This window comes from Siphateles boraxobius, unplaced genomic scaffold, assembly GCF_051911475.1.
Source record: "Siphateles boraxobius isolate OS27281-9 unplaced genomic scaffold, OSU_SipBor_1 13, whole genome shotgun sequence".
In the NCBI taxonomy this organism is placed as follows: Eukaryota; Metazoa; Chordata; class Actinopteri; order Cypriniformes; family Leuciscidae; genus Siphateles; species Siphateles boraxobius.
The window spans coordinates 26,617,192-26,639,190 of NW_027508733.1; the positions used below are offsets into that span (position 1 = coordinate 26,617,192).

The 21,999-nt window shown below is 37.5% G+C and overlaps 1 protein-coding gene across 2 annotated transcripts in view; it reads left to right on the forward strand.

Moving 5' to 3' along the window:
• The window catches only part of impg2b (interphotoreceptor matrix proteoglycan 2b), a 30,720-nt gene continuing 8,721 nt past the window's right edge, over positions 1–21,999 (forward strand). Inside the window, exons 1-18 of one of the 2 annotated variants that reach the window (XM_077226812.1) lie at positions 2–500; positions 585–827; positions 2,702–2,868; positions 3,002–3,033; positions 3,333–3,365; positions 3,844–3,899; positions 4,424–7,767; positions 7,888–8,049; positions 8,993–9,051; positions 9,170–9,190; positions 11,111–11,364; positions 11,747–11,805; positions 13,398–13,671; positions 13,752–15,619; positions 16,271–16,490; positions 18,137–18,347; positions 18,428–18,616; positions 20,526–20,727. In XM_077226812.1, the coding sequence (XP_077082927.1) occupies positions 419–500; positions 585–827; positions 2,702–2,868; positions 3,002–3,033; positions 3,333–3,365; positions 3,844–3,899; positions 4,424–7,767; positions 7,888–8,049; positions 8,993–9,051; positions 9,170–9,190; positions 11,111–11,364; positions 11,747–11,805; positions 13,398–13,671; positions 13,752–15,619; positions 16,271–16,490; positions 18,137–18,347; positions 18,428–18,616; positions 20,526–20,727 (7,476 nt within the window). In that variant the 5' untranslated portion in view covers positions 2–418. Of the gene's footprint in view, positions 501–584; positions 828–2,701; positions 2,869–3,001; positions 3,034–3,332; positions 3,366–3,843; positions 3,900–4,423; positions 7,768–7,887; positions 8,050–8,992; positions 9,052–9,169; positions 9,191–11,110; positions 11,365–11,746; positions 11,806–13,397; positions 13,672–13,751; positions 15,620–16,270; positions 16,491–18,136; positions 18,348–18,427; positions 18,617–20,525; positions 20,728–21,999 lie in introns of both variants that reach the window. The other variant, XM_077226813.1, reaches the window with a different exon arrangement.

The window sequence follows — 21,999 nt, forward strand, 5'->3', positions numbered from 1 at the left end:
GCACAAGGAAGCCACTCTAATAATTGAACTCATCAGCGGATCAGACCATAAATTGCAGGACTTAATCCATGCCCGGAATTTGGATGTCTCTGCATCCAGACGGATCCTACAGGTGGGCAATAAAAGAGTATCACTGACTTCTCGACAAGCTTCCTCAGAAGAATTAACAAATAGGATTAGTGGGCAAGAAAAATCTTCCAAAGAGCCATCTGCTAAGCCGCATGGGGAGACATCAGCTCAAAGCTACGTGATTGCATCACTCCGTGACAAGGAAAGGATGTTCTGACAATGCAGACTAATTAATTCAACTCTTTATATTAGTTTTTGGGGCTGCAAGAAGGGATGCCTAAATTACAGATGTTCGTAAACTAAAAATTGATGACTTTTTCTCTAAAGTGTGTTGGAATAAGGAATCATTATGCCTGATCTACCTTTTAAATGCATTTGGTGTAATGTGGTGTTACTATTCTTGTTGACTGGACACTGTTCCATTGATGCAGGTATGTATCTACTCTACACATGGATCTTGAGGAGTTTTGTGATTCTTGCAATCTTGTGACCATGTACTCTTCGTTCTTCATAAGGTGCTGAAACTCATGAGGATTATTTAGCAAATGGATATACAACTTTTTTGGATGCCAATGGCGTTTTGAATCGCTCAATGGTGGCAGGTAAAGGTAAAACATCGAGTTACATGTCTGGAGAGGGGAAAATGGCTCTCTCCAGACGGAAGAGAGACCTTCTGTTTCCCAATGGAGTTAAACTTTGCTCACATGAGACGGTGCAACAGGCAGCACAGAATCATCTCAACTACTTTCACCTGCGAGGTAAGAACCAGACATTTCTTACTGTTTTACTTGCGTTTCTGGGATAGTGGCCAAGAATGGTAATTGTAAAGGTACAGTGCGTTGCAGAAGACTTCTATAGTGTAAATTGATGCTCTTTGAACCAAAAATTGGTTCATACGGCTCTACTTTTTTCATAAATATTAACAAACTAAGCAAACCTGACCAATTTCATTAACGTCCAAGTAACAGCATATTTGAACCACGATTTTGAAACGACAGAAACACACACTCTCTTTGTCTCCTTACATATAATCATGCACAAATATTCAGACGCACTCAACACACTTTTCCACATCAATGTTCTTTCTAAAGATCACATATTAGCATTTTGAAGTTAGACGCAATCAAAGTATTAAACCCCTGCTGGAGAACACTGCTGAGAATAATATCTCTCGCTGTTTGCATTAATAGGACCCAGATGACTCAAGTGAATCTAATTATGACAACTCGAAAAACAAGTGTTGCCATTTTACATAAAGGTTATTCTTGCAGTGTGTCAATGGAAAGTTGATTACATTTAGCCACGGGAACCTATTATAGGGCACTTTGATGCCTCACCATAACAATTTGAGTGAATAATTGACTTAAAAATAAAACATTATTGTGTCCCCACTATATATATGCTAAAGTAATTATTTCCCCTAAAAATGTAAAAACAAATATTGTGCTTAATACTGTATATAGCATGCAAGTTAGTTGAACTACTTATATGATACTTTTAAAAATGTTTTCACTTTGATTGTATGGAAACCAAAAGTGGTTTCTTCAGAGTTCCATGGAAAAATAGAAGTCATATGGGTTTTAAACAACACGATGTTGAGTAAATACATTTTTTTTTTTGGAGTGAACTTTCCATTTAAAGGTGATAACGAAGGTGTGGCTGGCAAAGTATCTGATGTGTCTGTCTAGCACTGTTAGTCAAATGTTGTCAAAATGTGTCATTCCAGTAGGAAAGGCCAGAATTCCCCATTTCTCCCTCTTACTCTCCTGAAGTCCCCAATGCTACTGAATCACTGTAGACAGTGATCAGATCGTTCGCTCTGCCAGGAAAACTGGTGACCTCTGCCCTCCTACGCACTTGAGTTCTGGTAGTCGTCATACATTGTCGGGATGGCGGGCAGATGTAGGTGGAACATTTCAACAGGAGCAGCAAAATGTCTAGCAAGGGTTAACATCCTCCAACAGCGCATTCAATTTTCCACTTTCTTGGGTAAATTGAGAAAGTATGTGGCGCATACCGAAAATAGTAATTTTGGTTCACAAACTGAGAAATAAAAGAAACTAGGTTTGTCTGGAACAATTGACGTGTGGATAAGGTTAAGAGATGTTTTTTCATTATGTTAGTTATTGCTTTTTCTTTATTTAATTTTGAAATAAAGAAATAATTCTGTTATTTCTTTCTTCTAAATGAAAGGGGTATCTATTATATGTGATGTCAATTTCCACTACTGCGGAGTTCATAGCTGGTGTTTTGGCAGATTATTACTTCTCCACTGTTTATAGTTTCTCTCACTAGATCTTTTCCAAAATCCAGTGAGGTGTATATCTCACTATATAGACAGCAAATCTACAAAGTGCATTGTTTAAATAGCAAAGTGCTCTGGAGATTCAATTCGTGACTAATTCCAGTTTTAGGTTAGCATGTTGCTAAAGCTAATACAGCAATGCAGAATTTGACTGTTTTATACACTATTTTATTGATACTTTGTCAAACTGAATTGTAAAAATATTCAGAAATATTTGAAAATCCCCCCCCCCCCCCCATTTAAGTATGTGTATGTGTGTTTGCATTGTATGGGTTTGCATGCTTATAGGAATGTGTATATATGTTTGCAATTATTTCTGTTCCTTAGTGTGCCAGGAAACAGTTTGGGAAGCATTCAAAATCTTCTGGGATCGTTTACCCGAGAAAGAAGAGTACCAGATCTGGATGAGGAAATGTCAAAACATTAGTGTTAGCGTGTTTGACATCGGCCGGAGCTTTAGCCAGTCAGCTGAGCACCTTGCTCTGATATCAAGTGTGAGTATACTTGTCTATGTAATGGTACCAAACAAATAATTATCAAATCAACACTGTTAACTTAGTTCAAAGATACAGAAAATTCTTGCAAACGGAAAAAAATAAGCAAACTGACTTGTATGGTATTTTGCAGAGGGTTGGAGCGGCTTCGATGACATCAACAAGGTGAGAACTGCTTACAGACATTTACCATCGTGGAGTACCATGTTAATATCATGGTACATAAATATGATAATATTGTAAGCGAAATACTTTGATTTTAGGCTTTGCACTGTGTTGAATTTCATCACACACAAATTGCCGGCAAACTTTGTTAAACACAGCACATCTCCATATTTACCATAATTATGCGTTAATATAGACAAAAAACAAGAACCCACATCACTTCCCATTCTTTGCAAAGTAACCTGTAATTACACTCTTAAAAGTGTAATCACACAACTCCTATATTTGTCTTATGATAGTGTACCCACCAGCCCATGGCAGCCTGAATGCAGGTAGGACTCCCAGGCAACTAAAGGGCACAAAACAACATAGTGTTACATAAACTAGTACGGTCCTGCAGCCTAAATATATATAAATGCAAATGCCCAGTGTGGAGCTCAGATTGTAACGTATGTAATCGAACCCTAAAACTAATTGAATTACCCGAAACACCAATTCTTTCTTTAGCCTGGCAGCTAAGGCAGCTAATTCTGAGCACACACTGGTGCTTTGCAGAAAAAACACCCATTCCTAGTTAAGTTGAATACAGACCCGTGGTTTCAGACTGCAAAAATTGTAACCATACCTCTAGTCCCTGCTAAAGCCAGTTCACTTTCTGCTATAGCTTTAGAACATAGCAATCCTTATGTTTCAGCTCATTTCCTGAAACCGAAAACTAAACTAATTTGCCAATAAGAAGGTTATATTTTTTTAGTTTCAGGGTATGTTACTGACCTTTAAAAGCATGTATAATTTTCTTCTCTTTCACAGACATCAGACAACAACTACTGCACCAACACAAGCAAACGTGGCCACGACCAAACAAGGTCAGTCTAGTTTATAACATTGTTTGTAACAATATGCTTCTTAAACAATGTATCTGTATGCACATTCCCTGCGTTTATAAATCTTTTAAAATAAGTAGCTAAAGTCCAGAAAGTCTTATTTCTATTGACTGATTTTGCAGTCTGTTGATTAAAGTTATGCTCTGATTAATCCGTGTTGTAAATGTCTGCATGAGACCCTGCAGACATATCAACAGAGACCTAGTGTTCTCTAGCTCAGGATATAGACTGCTTTCAGAATAGACATTAATCCTTTTCAGGTACTCAAGGTACTTGTAATGAAGTATAGGTATCAGAATCCTCAGAAAAAGTTCTGCCATTTAGTGTAACTAATTATTTGTGCATGGGCTTAGCCTTAACAATAGGTTACTTGGAGTTTTGCCCTGCGATCCTGAAGATAATTAACGGCATGGAATTAATGGATCCAATTTACAAAATTAAATTCATTATGATGTACATTTACTCTGGCACTTCCTCCTTCTCTTTGTTTCTCTTTCCTTACACAGTCAGTATTCTGATTCCTGAAGCAGTAACAGATTCACAGGATGCCACACTACAGACCATTGCAGACCAAATCTTTATCACCACTAAGACTGCAGAGCTTCAAATGACGATTGAGCCTGATCTTATCACAGCCTTTGAGGCTTCACCAAGGATAAGCACTAGTTCACCTTTAGAACTCACAAGTAACACCACTGTAAAACCTGTTTCAGAAACTAAACTGCAAGTCAAACTGGATGCTACCGAGGGTCCTGTCAAAACATTGGATGTTACCATTCAACATGAAGAGGTTGACATAGTCTCAGAGTCTAAATTAACGAACACTGATAGAACTCAAGAGGAGTCTACTTTAAGAAAATATGATTATGAGATTCCCACAACCTTTGAGGATTCACTAGGAATAAGCACTACTATTCCTACAGTGGTCACCAGTGATTTTACTGAAGAGCTTTATTCAGAAACAGAGTTGGGTCATGACGTTACCAGTAGTCCACTTAAGACAACAGGTGTCTCCTTTCATCATGAAAAGGATGACATAGTCTCAGAGTCTAAACTAATGAACACTGATAAAACTCCAGAGGAGTCTACTACGAGAAAGTATGATTATGAGATTCCCACGACATCTGAAGACTCATTAGGAATAAGCACTACTATTCCTTCAATAGTCACCTACACTAGTACTACTATTCCTTCAACAGTCACCTACACTAGTGACTCCACTGAAGTGCTTCATTCAGAAACAGAGTTAGGACAGGATGCTACCGATGTTCCGGTTAAGACAGCAGGTGTTACCATTCAACATGAAGTTGATGTTGTCTCTGAGTCTACATTATTGACCACTGATAGAACTCCAGAAGATTCTACTTCAAAAAAATATGAGTATGATATTCCCACAAACTTTGAGAATTCACCTGGGATAAGCACTAAAACAATCAACAGTGAATTCACTGAAGAACTTCATTTAGATTCCAAACCGGAGGTGAGACAGGATGCTACTCTTGGTGGGATTAACACAACAATTATAACCATTCAACATGAGGAGGTGAACATTGTCTCTGAATCAACATTAATGACCACTGATGTACCTCCAGAATATTCTTCTTCCGGAAAATATGAGTATGTTATTCCCACATTCTTTGAGGACAAACTGGGGACAAGCACTAGTTCACCCACTGAACTCACAAATGAGACCACTCAGAAACAGGATGGTCTTGTTATGACAGCGGATGTTACCATTCCACATGAAGAGGTTGACATTGTCTCAGAATCTACATTGATGACCACTGAAAGAAGTCCAGAAGATTCTACTTCAGCAAAATATGATAATGATATTCCCACACCTTTTGAGGACTCACTAGGGATAACTACCAATACTCCTACAGGAGTCACCAGTGAATCTACTGAAGAGCTTATTTCAGTAACTAAACTGGACATTGGGCAGGGTGCTGCTACTGAAGATCCTGTTAAAACAGTAGATGCTACAATTAAATATGTAGAGGTTTACGTCGTGTCAGAGGTTACATTGATGCCCCCTAGTAGAAATCCGGGTGGTTTCACCTCTGAAAAGTACGAGACAGATCTCCCTACAACCCTTGAGGACTCACCAGGAATAAGTACTTATACTCCTTCAGTAGTCACTAGAGAATACATTGAAAATTTTATTTCAGAAACTGAACTTGATGTTGGACAAGGTGTGACTGAAAGTCCTGTTAAATCAGCACTTACTACCATTCAGCATGTAGATGTTGATATTATCTCAAAAGCTACAAGAATGTCCACTCATAGACCTCCGGTAGGTTCTCCAACAGAAATATCTCCTGTTCAGAATGTCTTACCAGAGGAACCAAAGCAGACAACTCCTACAGAACTGCTAGAGGTTCCCCCCACAAATGGGTTGCCAAAAGCTTTGACAGATAAGGATGTTGTCAAAATCCCATATGTGACCACTGTGCCAGAAATGCTCTCACCCACTACACCTGCATATACATCAACTGAGGTTGCTAGAAATTATACAGTGGAAAACCTACTTGAAGAAACTTATGTTGTATCAACAGAGGACACACTTGAAGACACTGCAATTGTAACATTACTTGACAAAGATGAGGAAGAGACATCCTACACTAAAGAGGGAAAACCTATACCAGGGATGACAACAGTTGAAACACTTCCTGATACCGTGACAGGGAGTACTCGTGCAGTGTTGAAGGAAACTCATGAGCCTACAGAGGTCACTCCTGATGCTGAAGATAATGATTTGGGTAAGGACGAGGACATTATAACTGAGACCCCAGAAGTTACGGAGTTGACAGCTAGAGATATGGCCAAAATGACGGAGGAAACTACAGAAGCTTCCGTTGTGTTTACTGAGAGAGACACACTTGTGGATGAGGACACAACTGCCATTACAAAATCTGGTGAGAATATGACAGAGGCAACAGATGTTACTGGGGTTGAATTTGAAGACATTGGCACAGACAAAGTAACAGTTCTTGAAAACTCACTTCAAGATTTTGAGGGAGGAAAAAGTGATGCTACTGCTGAATTAGGGGATGTAACTGAAGCTGCCATCTTTGAGGAATCACCTGAGGAAAGTACTGAAAGGTTTTCGGTTAAAGAGAAGTCCACAGAAACGTCTACTAAGTTCACAAGTGTGGCCACAACTGGAATAACACCTGAGGCTACACTTGATACCTCTTTTGAGATAGTTACTCCTGAAACTGACATTGTAGCATTTGTAACCGAAGGCATGGAATATAAGGTAGAAGAAACACCTACGAAGGTTGAAGGTGGTGGGGAAACACTTTTCGAAGTTTTTGAAGATCTTACTGTTACCGAGATGGAAAAAGATACACTGACTACTGCCATAAGTGAGGACATACATGAAGTTACAGATCCATCAAAAATTCTAGAGGACACACAAAAAGTTGTGGTGGAAATCATGCATGAAGTCACAGAAGATGCAAATGAGACAGCTAAAGTTGCAACAGAGACGCCTAAGGTCGTTACAGAAGCTGATGTTATAAAAGAGACAACTTATGTCATATCTCAAGCACCTGAAGTTATTGCAAAGAGAAATGGAGCCATGTCAGAGACACCTGAAGTCACATCTCAGACACCGTTTTCGATATCTGAACTTTCAGAGGTGCCTGAGATTTTACCTGAAACACCTGACATACATGTTGTCGAACTGCAACCTGCAGAGGATGACACCCCAACTCCTATCTTGAAAGTGGAGGATATCACTGTTGTACTGAATGACTTGACAACTACTATTCAAAAGACTTTCTCCTCCACATTACAAATCTTGCCACAGGACATTTCCAATGATATTTTAGATAAAAACAACGTGGTGAGCACATTCAATTTATAATTATAACTATTATTTAAGACTTAACTAAAGACTTTCTACATAGCTTGTTTAACAGGATAATTGTGAGTTCCTCTTAAACGTTTCTTTAAAAAAATATAGGTTGGAAATGAAATAGATGACGTTGTGGTCCGACCCATACGTCCTATCGGAGACCATATTGTGGAGCTGAGTATTAAGCTAAGAGGTGAAAGCTATGATGATGCTCTGAGAGATCCATCAAGTTACTACTATCAAAATCTATCGGAGCTGTTCATTGATAAGGTGAGTTGCATCTATAGAGTGACAAGCGGAAACAGTATGTGGGGAATGAATCATTTAAAGGGGTCATGAACTACAGTTTTATTGTTTTATGTTTCCTGGGGTGCACTTATAATGTTAGTATAATTATTACATAAAAAATAAAAGGCATTTTTCCTACCCTGGTTTAAGCCCTCTGATTTTAAAGCTCTGTTTGGAGGGTGTGTTCTGCTGTGATTGGCTGACATCTTTGCAAATGAAATAGCTAGTATTACATTTGGAACTCTCTCGAAAACCTTTAGTACGATTTTACTAATACAGCTCTCGAGGTTAACAAATCATGAAAAGTGTATATTATAGCATTATATTTAGATGTATAGCATTATATTTAGATGGTGGCATAAAAGGTTGCAGTTATTAGCATTGTAGCCTATCACAGACATGTTGAGCACATGAATGCAGTGATCTTGTCATTGCAACTCATTTTCTGCACACTAACGAATGATTTCATCATAACTAACAGTGCAAACACATTGTAAATAAGAGATTTGTTGATTATAACAAAGACTATAGATAAAAGGGATTTTATCATAATGGGAGTTTTTGACGAGAGTCTAGAGCTCAGACACTGATAAACTCGAGCAGTGGATTGACAACTCCAGCGATTGCAAAGGGAGCATTCTTTGAGCTCTTTCTATATATTATTTAATCAGTTTAAATAACAGATTTGTTTTCATCCTACTGGGCTTAGTAATAAGCTGTTTTTTGACTAACAAGAAAGTTTTGAGTTCTGGAGCTTAAAGGATATCCTTATAGTATGATGTCCTCTTATATGTCAAAAGCTATGCAAAATTTTGATTTCTCAGTTCATGACACCTTTAAATTATTAAAATCTATAATCTCATGTTCAGGAGGGTTTATTTATACAGTATTGTGTAGTTATAGCTTATCCTTTCTTTTGTTGAAGATTGAAGATGTTTTTGAAAAACTCCCAGGTTTCAAGAAAATATTTGTCCTTGAATTCAGGTATGTTTTAATCGTAATTTACATGATTTAATTAGAAGATAACGATTAGATAAAAATAGAAAAATAATATATGTTAATTTATTTATATTATTCTTTTTTTCTCAATAAAATATCCCAGACCACAGAAGGACATTGAAGGGTAAGTATCCCAACTTTTATTTGGCTCTGGATCTATATCCACTGATTTTATAAGTCACAGTTAATTACAGATCAAAATGAAGAAAACAGATATTAATATTATTTGGACTATCACTACGCTGTGAAATTTTTTACCCAGACCTGATAAATCCATCTCTCCACCCTGCCATATCACACAGCTGCGTGACCCATATCTCCTTCAAAATATCTAATGAGAAATTTATGTGCCTGAATTTTCCAGCCACCAACTGTAGTGTTTTATTAAAGCATTGCTCTGAAATCACGTTCACACTGTTTTCTTGGTAAGGTCATGTGCTTATAGCCTCATTAGCCTTGCAAAATCAATCGATTGAAAGGATGGTCATGTTCATTTAGGTGTGATATATCTTATGTGCATGTGTCAGGGGGGTATTTTATCTGGCCAATCGCCACCTTAAGTGGGATAAGTCGCTGTGCTAAATGCATGCCCAGCTGCCAAGCATGATGGGATTAAATGCTAAATGTCCTCTGCTCTCAAATGTCATCATGGCAAGGTTTCCATGTGGTTTTTAAGTGAGGCCTCGGTTAAACCACACAATGGATAACTGCATATTGTGAGCTCCAGGAGGCCCTTTAAACCACCTGAGAACAGAGATGTTCTCACTTAATGCCACATTAAGCTAATTAGCATTTCTGGAATTGAATCCTGGTGGAGATTATAATGGGAGAGAAAATTAATCTGGTCGTAAACTCATCAGGTTTCTAACCATTGTAGAAACATGTATGTGGCAAAAAAAAAAAATCTAGGTCATTCTTTTTTTATTTCCCCTATTAACCAACAGCTGGCTGCTGAATATTCGGGGGCATATTTGGTTGCTAGCTTGATAATTAGGGGGTTTTGTACCGGAGGAACCTTTTCATAGTTCCTAGAGCTATTGGCGGAAGTACCCGGATTTTGGCGTGTTCACACCGCAGGAACTAAGAATGATATTAGTTCTAGGAGCTCCTTTTGGAGGAACTAATTTAGCTCCTACTTCAGAGTAGGTCCTAAACCAGCACTATAGGAACTCTCCATGACGTTAGTATATGCTTATTGGCCTAAAACACGCATCTTTTATTTTTATTTTATTTCTGTGATAAAAACGTGGCTTTCGTGTAAATGAGAGGCCAACCGCAGGGAAATATCTGCGTCTTCCCTTCGTGTAAACGGGGCATCAATGATGTCAAAATAAAGGTCACAACAACAAGCACGGTTTACGTCACTTCAGGCTTCCTACTGGCGGTGCGAATGCAAGCTGGAAAATGTTCCTATGGGAACCACCCTAGTGGCTAGCTCCTAGAACTAAGTTCCTAGAACTACCCGGTGCGAAAGCCCCTATAGACTGGAATTTTATTTTAGCCAGTCTGCTACAAAACAGAAACAGCTTAAACTGGCATGAAGTGTCTCTTAGGCTGTCCTTACTGGTTAAGTTAGTCTGTTTTGGTGGTTTTAAATATATTTTGTGCACTTTAAAGCTGGTCAGACAGAAAGACTAGCAGGCTGATGAGCTAAACCAGGCTGGGGGACTAGTCAAGACTGGCTTAACACCAGCTTGGTAGTGCTGGCAGAAGAACTACACCATTTTAAACTAGCTAAAACCAGCAGGCCACCTTACGGTTACCTGTAAGCTATTATTTTCATATTACTTTACAACTGATGTACAACTGGTTAAATATAACAGTCAAATATGACGACACATCATTGAACAGATAGCAAGCTCCACCATGACAAACTCCAACTCCTGCTCTGGATTAAGCTGGTAATTTATTTCTAAATGTTGCAGTCATTTCATGCATAACCGCTCCAGTCTTGGGACCAGTTTACACTTAGTAAAGCCTTTGACGAAGCATATTATGTCATTTTTTGACTGCAAAGAGTCACTGTTTTGTTTTCATTCCTTAGAGGCCTGGCAGTGGTGGTGCACTACGCTGTGGTTCTTGAGGGCGATGGTGCAGGAATAAGTAATGAGACCATGGATTACATAAACTTGCATTCCAACATGGTTGAGAACTCCTTTACAGATCCTGATGAGCTTCCCACTGTGGTCTACACAATCACAGACTTCCGAAACTACATCACGGAAGCCCTCCACAAGGAGAATTTCATCAGAAACACCACTCTGGATGTGGACCCTGATTCTTTGCAACTGGAAAATGGTAAGACGTTATCTAAGAAATTGAGGCACATTGTGGATTCATTATAGGGAATCCAAGACCATCAGGGTGTTGAATAGAATGCTTCTTATAAACATTCAGGATCAAGTTTGTGTTCTGTCACAGTGCTGAATTGCAAATTGTAGCTGAATGAACCCAAAATGCAGTATGTTGACAATGGTGGGATATCTACTTACACTGCTTGGCTGTATGCAGTTTTAACAGAAGCAAGGAACCTTCATGGTTCTTATCTCTGGTTTTGGCAGACTAATCTTGCAGCCCTCAGAGCCAATCTCTCTTGAAGGGACGCCAGTATGGGTATGAACTGTGCTTAAGCAGTTTAAAGTATAATTTGATATGATTTGTCTCTGTTTTGGCTTCACAGTGGAGACATTGCTGCCTTCCAAACCAACCAGCAGACCGCTTGACTCCAGTGACATGATGGTAAGTCAATGGTCATTGGCAGGACCACCCAGTAAACTGGTAACCATGACTGTCCAGTCCAGAATCCCTATTCAGAGCAGCAGTTTAGAAAACAGGGTTTTTTTCTTCACCTCATTGCAATGCAATCACTTTCTAGTGTGAATGTGAATACTTCCAAAGCTGTTAAATTAAAAATGAGTCACACTAATAGCAATCACATGTAGGTTTTTGTTGTTACATGATAAGAACGATTACATTGCACATAAATTCGGTTTTCATAGCATGTCATTAAAACAGATTATAGCACAGCTCTGGGATAATCCAACAGGTCTGTAAAACTATTCAAGTCAATTTTCCAGCTAAAGTATTCTCTAGACACAAGTAAGCATGCTATTTTATGAAAATTGTTTAGCTCAGGCACTATGAAATATTGAAAAGTATCTGTTTTTAATCTCAGTGTGACATATATTTATTGCAGAGGCCGAGGAGTCTGTAGTTTAATTAGAAAGACACATTGGATACCAAACATGGCAATAATCTTAAAATTTACTCTCGGCTTTTCCTCTTACATTTGACAAAACTGCCACTTTTTTCAATACCCTTATTAAGTAGATTTACTGTCTTGTTTTTGCTGGAGCTTTATGTCCATGTCTGGATTTGAAAATGTGTTCTCTCTCTCTCAGGTTATATTATGCTTGCATCCAAAAATGCATTATCGTTACTAAAAGTCAATACCAGAAGTTAGTTTGTGTGGTCAGCTGTTAAGGCAAATTAGAAACCTAACTGGTGGTGTGCTCAACTAGTTCTATAGGATATTTCGTAGACAGTCAAGCCATTTGTTCTGTATTAAATGATCAATGGACCTAATTCAAGAAATACTAGCAGAACTTATTTCTGTGTAAATTGGTCATGAAACCATTCTTATGTAAATTGTCGCACTGAATTGAATGTGACAGCTTATGTAAGAATGGTTGTTACGATTGATTTACACAGAAATTCGTTCTGCTCGTGTTTCATGAATGAGGCCAATGTGTGCAACTGACGGTGATCTAGTTCCAGTAGCACCTCACTCGTTACTTGCATGAAAATAAAATGGTGTGAATAGCTCATGAATGTATATACAACCAGTCATTATGTATACAACATGACATATTCAAAATCTGCATGGAGGTTAAATATTAATTTCTGGTGTATGGAACAGCTACAACTGTTTTCTGGTCAAATATGCATCATCCAATGGCCCATTTAGGAACAGATCCTCTGGATGGTGTGAATATCATGTGCATGTGTGATTTAAAAATAAATAAATAAATATATATATATATATTTTTTGTCCACTGACATTTCTCTGGAAAAAAAAAATGTTTCTTCAGTGAGAAGTTTAAGGAAAATGTGTTTCACTTACAGCATAAGTGTACTTTTTTTTCACTCTGCCCACCTTTTATGATGGTCAAATAGTGAGACACAATTTTGATAACTGACATAAATACATTCAGTGGGCGTAGGCCTCAGTATGGAAAGTTAAAATGGCTTCTGGCTTACCTTTAAGTCTTAAATATTATTCAACAGTCAATAGTAACTAAATAACTAACTAACTTATCATTAAATCCTAGGATAATGTTCTTGCCTCCGAGAAACCACCAGATGTTCCTGGGCAGAAATTATCCAACAATGACATCTTCATTGCAAACAATGACTTCTTTAACCCTGTTCACACTTTTGATAACTGGATCGATGGACAAAATAAGGATACAAATGCAAATGATGTAATCATCTTTGAGGAAAGTACCACTCTATCTCCCGCAGAAGTGTCTTTGAAGAATTTGGACATTGAGATTACGTCTAAATCTGAGACCTCAAGCAGTGCACCTGCTCCTGGTGTGGAGAGTAAGTCTTATCTCATGTGAATACTTTTTTACCATTAAAGGCAGTAACATTGTTCTAAAAATGTTGTGTTCTTGTTTCAGACGATGTTATTCTTGAAGAAGAGGGATTCTTACAGCCTGCAACTACAGTCAGTCCTGTCACAGGCACGATAACTGGAGTTGCCTTACTTACAGAGTCACCTCTCAAGATAGAAGAGACACCAGTTTCTCCTGTAGAACCTCCTGATGTTGTGGTGACTTCTCAAAGTGATTTTATAGACTTGGGCTCTGGCTCAGGTTTCTCTGGGGATCACCTAGGTCCTGACATCTGGCCTTGGGTGTCAGGAACACGACAAGAAGTCTTGACGGATGATGAGGATGATGATGGCGTCGAGGATGAGGTACACCAACCTCAGGAAGATCAGGAATCTATAGAGGAACAGCTTGAACGTCCTCACCAAGATCTTCCACCTAATGAGACAGTATTGGACAGGGATCTTGTGACACAAGACATTCGTACCCATCCTCACTACACAACAACTGACCAAGCCCCAGTTTTTTTGACTATGGAGACTTTGACTGTTGAGCTTTCTTTGCAGACCCAAGTAGCCCCTGAACAATATGATGACTATTTTCCAGATGGATCTGCCACTGTGGGCACACATGTGACCAATCGACCGTTGCTACATGTCTACACTTCAGCAGAAGTTCAAGATGTAGATGCATCACAAAGTCCTGATACAGTCAGTTCACCTACTGATAGAGACTATACAGAACTATTTGTTACGCCCACTGTGATCCCACCAAGCACAGCAGTAGCTATGAATACGTATACTACTTCAACAGACAACAAACAGAGTCAGGAAACTGTTGGTACATCAGTTGTAACGCTGGCCTCCACAACAAAGTCAAATGAAATCCCTCCAACCACACAGTTACCTGTAATCCTAGACATTGATACAGTTTCTGAGGAAGGTTCTACCACTTATTCAGAAGCTGTTGAGCCTGTAACCAAAGGGATCATAGAGTTACGTGTACACTTATGGACAGAGGTGGAAGGATTAGATGAAGAAGTCAAGATTCTAGATGAGAAGATGGAAAGCATCAAGCTTGTGCCTACCGAAAGCCCAGTAACTAAACTCTTGGAAGAGGATTTAGTTGTGGATGAGATCTTGGTCGCAACAACAGCGCCAACAACAATTGCCACTGATGGACCAAGTTTAGATCATTCAGCTTCCCTCTCTCCAGAAAAGGACTCTCCGTTCACTCGGATATCACATTCATCAATAGGTGAAGATGAACCTGTACTAGAATTAACCACAGAACCTCTACCTACACAATCAACCACACATTCGGTTCTGCAAGAGACGACTTCAGAGACTTCAACTTATGCGGTGCACACTTATATTGCAACTATTGCAGAGGAGCCTGTTTCATTAGAGAATGTCAACGATGGGAATTCAACTACAATATTTAATTCAACCACGATGTCTCTAATTCCTGATGTTACAGAACATTTGGAGACTGTTAGTTCCACCAAGGTACCATCATTTTATAAACCAACGTTCAGACCTACTGACAAGATGGTTAATCCTGGAGAAACTTCAGACGACTCAGTACAAGAACACACAGTAGGGTCAAGATCTGACATCACAGACCTCACCCTACTTACCGAACTAGTGAACTCTGACAGTACTACTATGAAAGTGCCTCCTCCAGTTAACCCCAATATAACAGAATTTGAAGTTTCATTTGACATCTTCCCGTTTGATGAACCAAGCCATGGCGAAGATGCCGGTAGTGGGTTCGCTCGTGAGACTGACTTGGCAAGTATTGCCTTGCCAGCCAGTCCTGGAAGGGCATTAATAGTGTTTTTCAGCCTCAGGGTCACCAACATGATGTTTTCAGAAGATCTGTTCAACAAGAGCTCTACTGAGTACAAGGCTCTTGAGCAGCAGTTTCTGGAGCTGGTAAGATATATTTGTCCCATTCATTCTGTGATCCTATATTTGGTGTTTAGAAGCAGCCATAGCCAATTAACTAGGAATTAAAAGTTATTAGGTATTTAGTTTGCTCTACTTTATGGAACGCAAAGCGTCAGTAAGAAGGTTATGAGTCATTAATGACAACTGTCTTTAAACATGTTCCTTGGCAGTAATGACCTTATGGAACCCAGTGGAATGTTAGACGGAATGTTTGGGACTGATAGCCTAAGTAACCATTTCACTTTGTCATACAATGGAAGTGAATAGTGAATGGTGGAAAATATGACAAATATTTTCATAATAATATAATATATCATCAACAATGACAAAATTACTATTTACTATTTCGTAAAGCACATTCTAAACTTACACATAGGACAATGTCAGTTTAGATTTGTTGATGTTTGTTATTGTAGAACATCAGTAGAGTTTGTCAGGGGCTTTGCATTCAATCCGTTAACTCCATTGACATAGTTGTCTTTATGAACTCTAATTAATGAGATCATTGATGGAATTAGAATCTTCAGTCACCTTCTTGACTTCCATTAACGTAACTAGGTATGTGTGACTCAGCCATGTATTGCTGCTCTCTGGAATACACTTTTAATTCTTATTTTCAATGTATGTCTTTTCTAGCTCGTGCCATATCTACAATCCAACCTCAGCAATTTCCAGAATTTAGAGATCTTAAACTTCAGAAATGGCAGCATTGTGGTAAACAGCAGAATGAAGTTTGGCAAGCCAGTCCCCAATGGAGTGACAACAGCAGTATATCTGATCTTAGAGGACTTCTGTAATACAGCGTACCAAACCATGAATCTAGCAATAGACAAGTATTCATTGGATGTTGAATCAGGTACTTCAAAAGACATAAATATACACAAACAAAACACAGAAAACAAATTTAGCTAATGACACCAGCAAATTTTTGCCATTGCCTGATGCCAACAATATTCACTAAATATTATTAGATTCTTTAAAGAATAGATCCCTGCCATATTAAGCGTTTTCTGCCAACTTGAAGTCATTTTTAAAACCTAAAATTACTAGAACCAGTCATGACTGGGATTTAGTACTATTAGATATAGATCACAGTTTGTGCACCACTTATGTTTAATTTGTCTGAATCTAAGCAACAATAGTTTTGTTTTTTCTATTAGTATAATTGTTTTAGTGTGCTAAACAGGGATGTTACAGGAGCCAACTTTTCTTCTATTGATACCAGTGCTAAAAGGCTACTGAATAATTCTAATAGAACAGGCTTTAAAATGGGCAAAAAATCTCATAGACTTACCTATTTTCAATATGCAACGACCCAAAACAAGCTAGCAACCAAATATCAATCCTAGAAACACCCTAGAATTTTGCCAGCACGTTTTGATAACTGTGCATTTACAGCTACACCGTGGTATTTTACAGATACACCTCAATATTGAGCAGGTTTCTTCGATAAAGGTTAGGGTTATTCCAATCTGGCTTTGGAAAACGTTAGGCCTTGTTAGGATGAGTGATAGGTGGATTGATTCTGTACTGCAGACAGATTAGAGCTAATTAGTTCTAGTGAGACGTGCAGCTCTAAACGCACCAGACAAGTGAGTCATATTTGTTTGTGTCCCTGTGTGTGGGCATGTAAATTCTGTCTGAGCTCCTTTGTCAACTCACAGCATCTCTAAAGGCCAAATGCTGAAGCCTTCGAATCAGAAAATTAGCTTTGTTTTGACACCACATTTGTAATGCATTGTAATACATTACAGTTGTTTGTACAGGAATAGTCACATTTCCCAACTGACATCTATACTTGGAACGTCATTGCATTTATTCCACCTTGACTCTAGATCCAATAAATTGATGACATGTTCATGTTTGTGCTTAGATATTTTTAGCATTTTTTTAAAAATACATAAATCAATTCATACAAACAGTGACTTGAATACACGTATTCTATGATGAGCATGTCTGGAATTAGAACAATCTATTAACAATTTATTAAATATTGTTTAAACAAAAAAACAATAATATACTTTACAGCTTATTAATATTTGAAAAAGTTACAAGGTGTAAAATGGCATGTGTTGCGACTCTAAAAACCTAATTATATTTGTATTAATAATTCAGGATATTTGTAAAAAAAAAAAATATATATATATATATATATATATATATATATATATATGAAACCAACATACATTCAAAGACTAAATGTCTCAGAACTTTTTAAAACTCCTCTTTTTTAACACAAACCAGTGTTGTTCTATTATTATTTATATATTCTTATAGAGGGAAATATTTCTAATTTCTACATTTTATTTCATTCTAATAATTATTTTGTTTTTTTAATATAAGATTTATATTTAATATTTCATTTCAGCTTATCAAATACTAAAAAAAAAAAAAAAATTCAAGCTTTTGTTTTCTTTAACAATGTTGCGAACACTGTCTGTGATAATCCTATTTACATAATTTAAAATGTATCACCATTTCTTGTCTTTTTCTTTCCGGTAGGTGATCAGGCTGATGCGTGTAAATTCCAAGCGTGTAATGAGTTCTCCCAGTGTTTAGTCAACCGCTGGTCAGGCGAGGCGGAGTGTGTTTGTAATGCTGGCTATTTTAGCGTGGACAGCCTGCCATGTCAGAGTATCTGTGACATACAGGAAGACTTCTGCCAGAATGATGGGAAATGTGACATCATACCTGGCAAGGGAGCCATCTGCAGGTGTGTGCTGTAAAAACAACTCTTAAAGGAACAGTACGGGCAAACATGAAATTCACTAACCCTCATGTCACTTGTTTTAGGTGTCGAGTCGGTGAAAACTGGTGGTATCGAGGCGAACACTGCGAGGAGTATGTGTCAGAACCGCTGGTGGTTGGCATCGCCATTGCCTCGGTCGCAGGGTTCCTCCTCGTGGCGTCGGGTGTGATCTTTTTCCTCGCCAGGACTCTGCGAGACCAGTATGACACGGATGATTCAGAAGACCCTTTACGGTACGAACTGTGCTTGCAGCATAACAAACACATTCTTAATGCTCCAAATTACATTTATAAGATCATATTTTTGTATGACATTAAGTGGCTTTCGTTTTTCTATTAACTTGAGAACAAGCAGAACTCCTTAGTGGACTACAAACCTGATAAGTTGATTATTAATACCAGTTCAATTCATTTAAATGACTGTATGGTGTTGTAAAGTACATTTGAAGCATGAATCATTCTGTCAGTGCAGTGAATGAATGGTGTGAATATAAACACTCTGAAATGTGTTTCTTTTGAGGGCCCGAAAGAAAGGAAAAAGTGTGTATCCCAACATGTTTATAGCTTTAAAAAATATGACATTTGGTTTTCTCACCTGGTTAAAAAAGGAACCAAATAATCTGTGCTCTGGAATATACCCTCCATATGTATATTCCAGAGCACAGATTATTTGGTTCCTTTATTTACCAAGTGTGAAAACCAAATGGCATGGCACAAACATGCATATTTTGTTTTTAAGGCCTTGTTGTACAAATAGGCCGGAACACAAAATGTGTTCTTTTTGGTCATTACAAAACAAAGGCAAGTGATCTGCAGGTTGGATCAATTATCTTTTTCGAACAAGTTGTTCCTCTCACAAGCTATGTCTTGAACATTTTATATCCAATACATCATTATGCTGATATGGTGATATGCCATTTTTTTATATTTATCAGCTCTAGTTAACATGCAATGCCCCCAAGAAGTATTGATAAGAATACTGTATTAGATAACAGTGACTGAATTTGATACAAAACATATATAAAATGTGTAAATATTGTGATGAACTAGACCTGACTAAAAACATGCACTATAAATGACCATGGGACCAGTCGGTTTAAAGCTGCTAAAATGACTCCGACAAGTCAAGTTAGTTCTAATACTTGAAATTTTAAAAGTTAATATGACATTCAAAATATTATATATACTATATTATACACACTTCACAGTTTGTTCGTTCATACACTTGTAAGTGTGGTTAAAGTGTCCATATTACGGAGGCCAAGACAGCTCAGCACACTACAACTGAAGAAAACACATGCAAATAGAAAAAAAAAAACACCAGCACATTAAGAAAACATCATTGTTTGATTACACATGTTTGATTACACATCTGCTGCAAATACTTGCAACACAACCAAATACAGACACTGCAAATACTCACAACGCGATCATAATAAATTAAAATTAGAGCCAAACCACTGATGATAATAATAGTTATGATCATTATGATGATTATTATTATAAAATAGTATACAATTATTTATGTATTTATTAGTTGATTTATTAAAACAATTAATTTATATCTCTTTTGCATCTAGACTTTTCTGTTAACATAAACACTGCATACTTGCTTCACCAACACCAGGGCGATAGGGAAATCTTGGCAGACATAAGATGACGTAACGTCTCTGCAGGGGATTCTGTCAGTGATCCTGATCAACAGGTTATAGAGGAATGAATTCCAGGACAGTCGAACATTGAGACGCTCTCACTCAGGCTAAGATAATCCACTCACTTTTTCCGTGGCTACACTATCTGACCTTTGGGCAGATATAAATAGGTGGGACGATCTCCTACTTTTACAAGCCCAAGGCAAGGGCATCTTTGGCTCTAGATACAAACCGTTGGAGAGGCACAATTTTGCCATTTTAGAAGCAATCTAATTATCTTTTTTGGTCATTGTATTCAAAAATTCTTGTATATCCACATATATATCAATTAATTGACAGATATAGTAAAGAGATGATATTTTACAGGAAGTGAAACATGTTTTGCATTAGATTCAAACCCGTGTTTCCCAAATTAGCACCAAGGCTCCTTTTTTCTGATGCATTGATGTTGTTGTCTGTATTCTGACTTTTGTTTCCTGACATTTCCACAGATATGCAGAGAACGTGCCATCTCTAGAAAGAGCTACTAAGTACAATCCCATGTTTGAAAGCGAAGCAACTACGGGCTGTAATCGGTACTACCGCCGTTACAAAGATTCCCCTGCGTACAGCACCGGCAGCGCTGAGATCTCCACGGACTTCAGCAGTGAGGAAATACGACACATTTATGAGAACAGTGAACTTACGAAAGAGGTAATGCAAATAATGCATTTGTGTGTATGTTAATAGACCTTAAAAGACGACACATTTCATTTGACAAGGAAACTTTAAAAAACAAGAACATTTAAAAAACATCTTTCCGACATACTGTAAGTCAACTTTAGAAAGTAACACGCATCACAGCGATGCAGCAAGAGTTTTGTCAAAACTAAGCTAAAAGTGCAATGGAATTGATATTGAAATGAAACTTAACTGTTTTACGAGGTGGCGATTTTGTATGAATTTGAAAAAAAAAACTTTGTCCGAGTTCATATGAAATCGCCACCTTGTAAAAATGAAGAGATGGGATGGTAGCACAGTATTTTGAAACTGGTAGTTGATTGCTCAGTTGACGAATAATTAAAAATACATATTTCTGACATAAAAAGTCGTGCGAAACAGTGTTGCAGCAAATGTTTTTTAAAAAAAAAGTGCAACCAGTTCAATTGATTATTAATTGAATTGATAAGAAATTTGAGGTGAAGAAAATGAGGTGACAATTTCATATGAATTTTTCAAAACTTTGTACAAATTAATCCAAAATTGCGGCCACATAACCTTTTTTAAACTTACGATTTTTAGAAAAAAGTAAGCATGAAGGTCCACCCCTAAACATAACCATCAATGGGGGTGTACGTAGATTGTACGAATGAGATTGTACAAATGAATATAAAAAAATAAATAAAAAAATAAAATAGTTACGAATTACTATAAGAGTCTGTTGATAAATAAACTAATAAGCAGACGCTCATGGTACGCATTGTGTACACAGCTGTACAGCTGTGTGTGTTTATGCAAGTGGTCTGCAGAATTACTTAGTTTTACATGTTTGCAGAGAATATTCCTCAAAAACATTCCTAAAAACACTCCATGTCCTTCAACTAACGCTCTTATCCTGTAGCAATGAAACTGTCATAGTCTGCGAGATTGATATATTCACAATGGAATATATCCTGACATTGAACAATGGAGAATGGTCAAGAATGTCGTCTTTGGAAAACAATACTTAATGGGTAGATAAATCATATTTCTTATGTAACAGTCAGAACTGAAGGCACTAAACAGTTTTAGAGGAAAACTTTATTTTATTCACTAACACCTGCAATTCAGTTTAACCATAAAACATTTAGTGGAGCGTTAATGGGTGCAAGACTTGGAATCGTTTTTAATGATCATTTAATTTAGTTATGCAAGTATATACAAAAATAATGTAAAATATTACAATATTTGATAGTTCATTTGACGAATAATTAAAAACAAATCTTT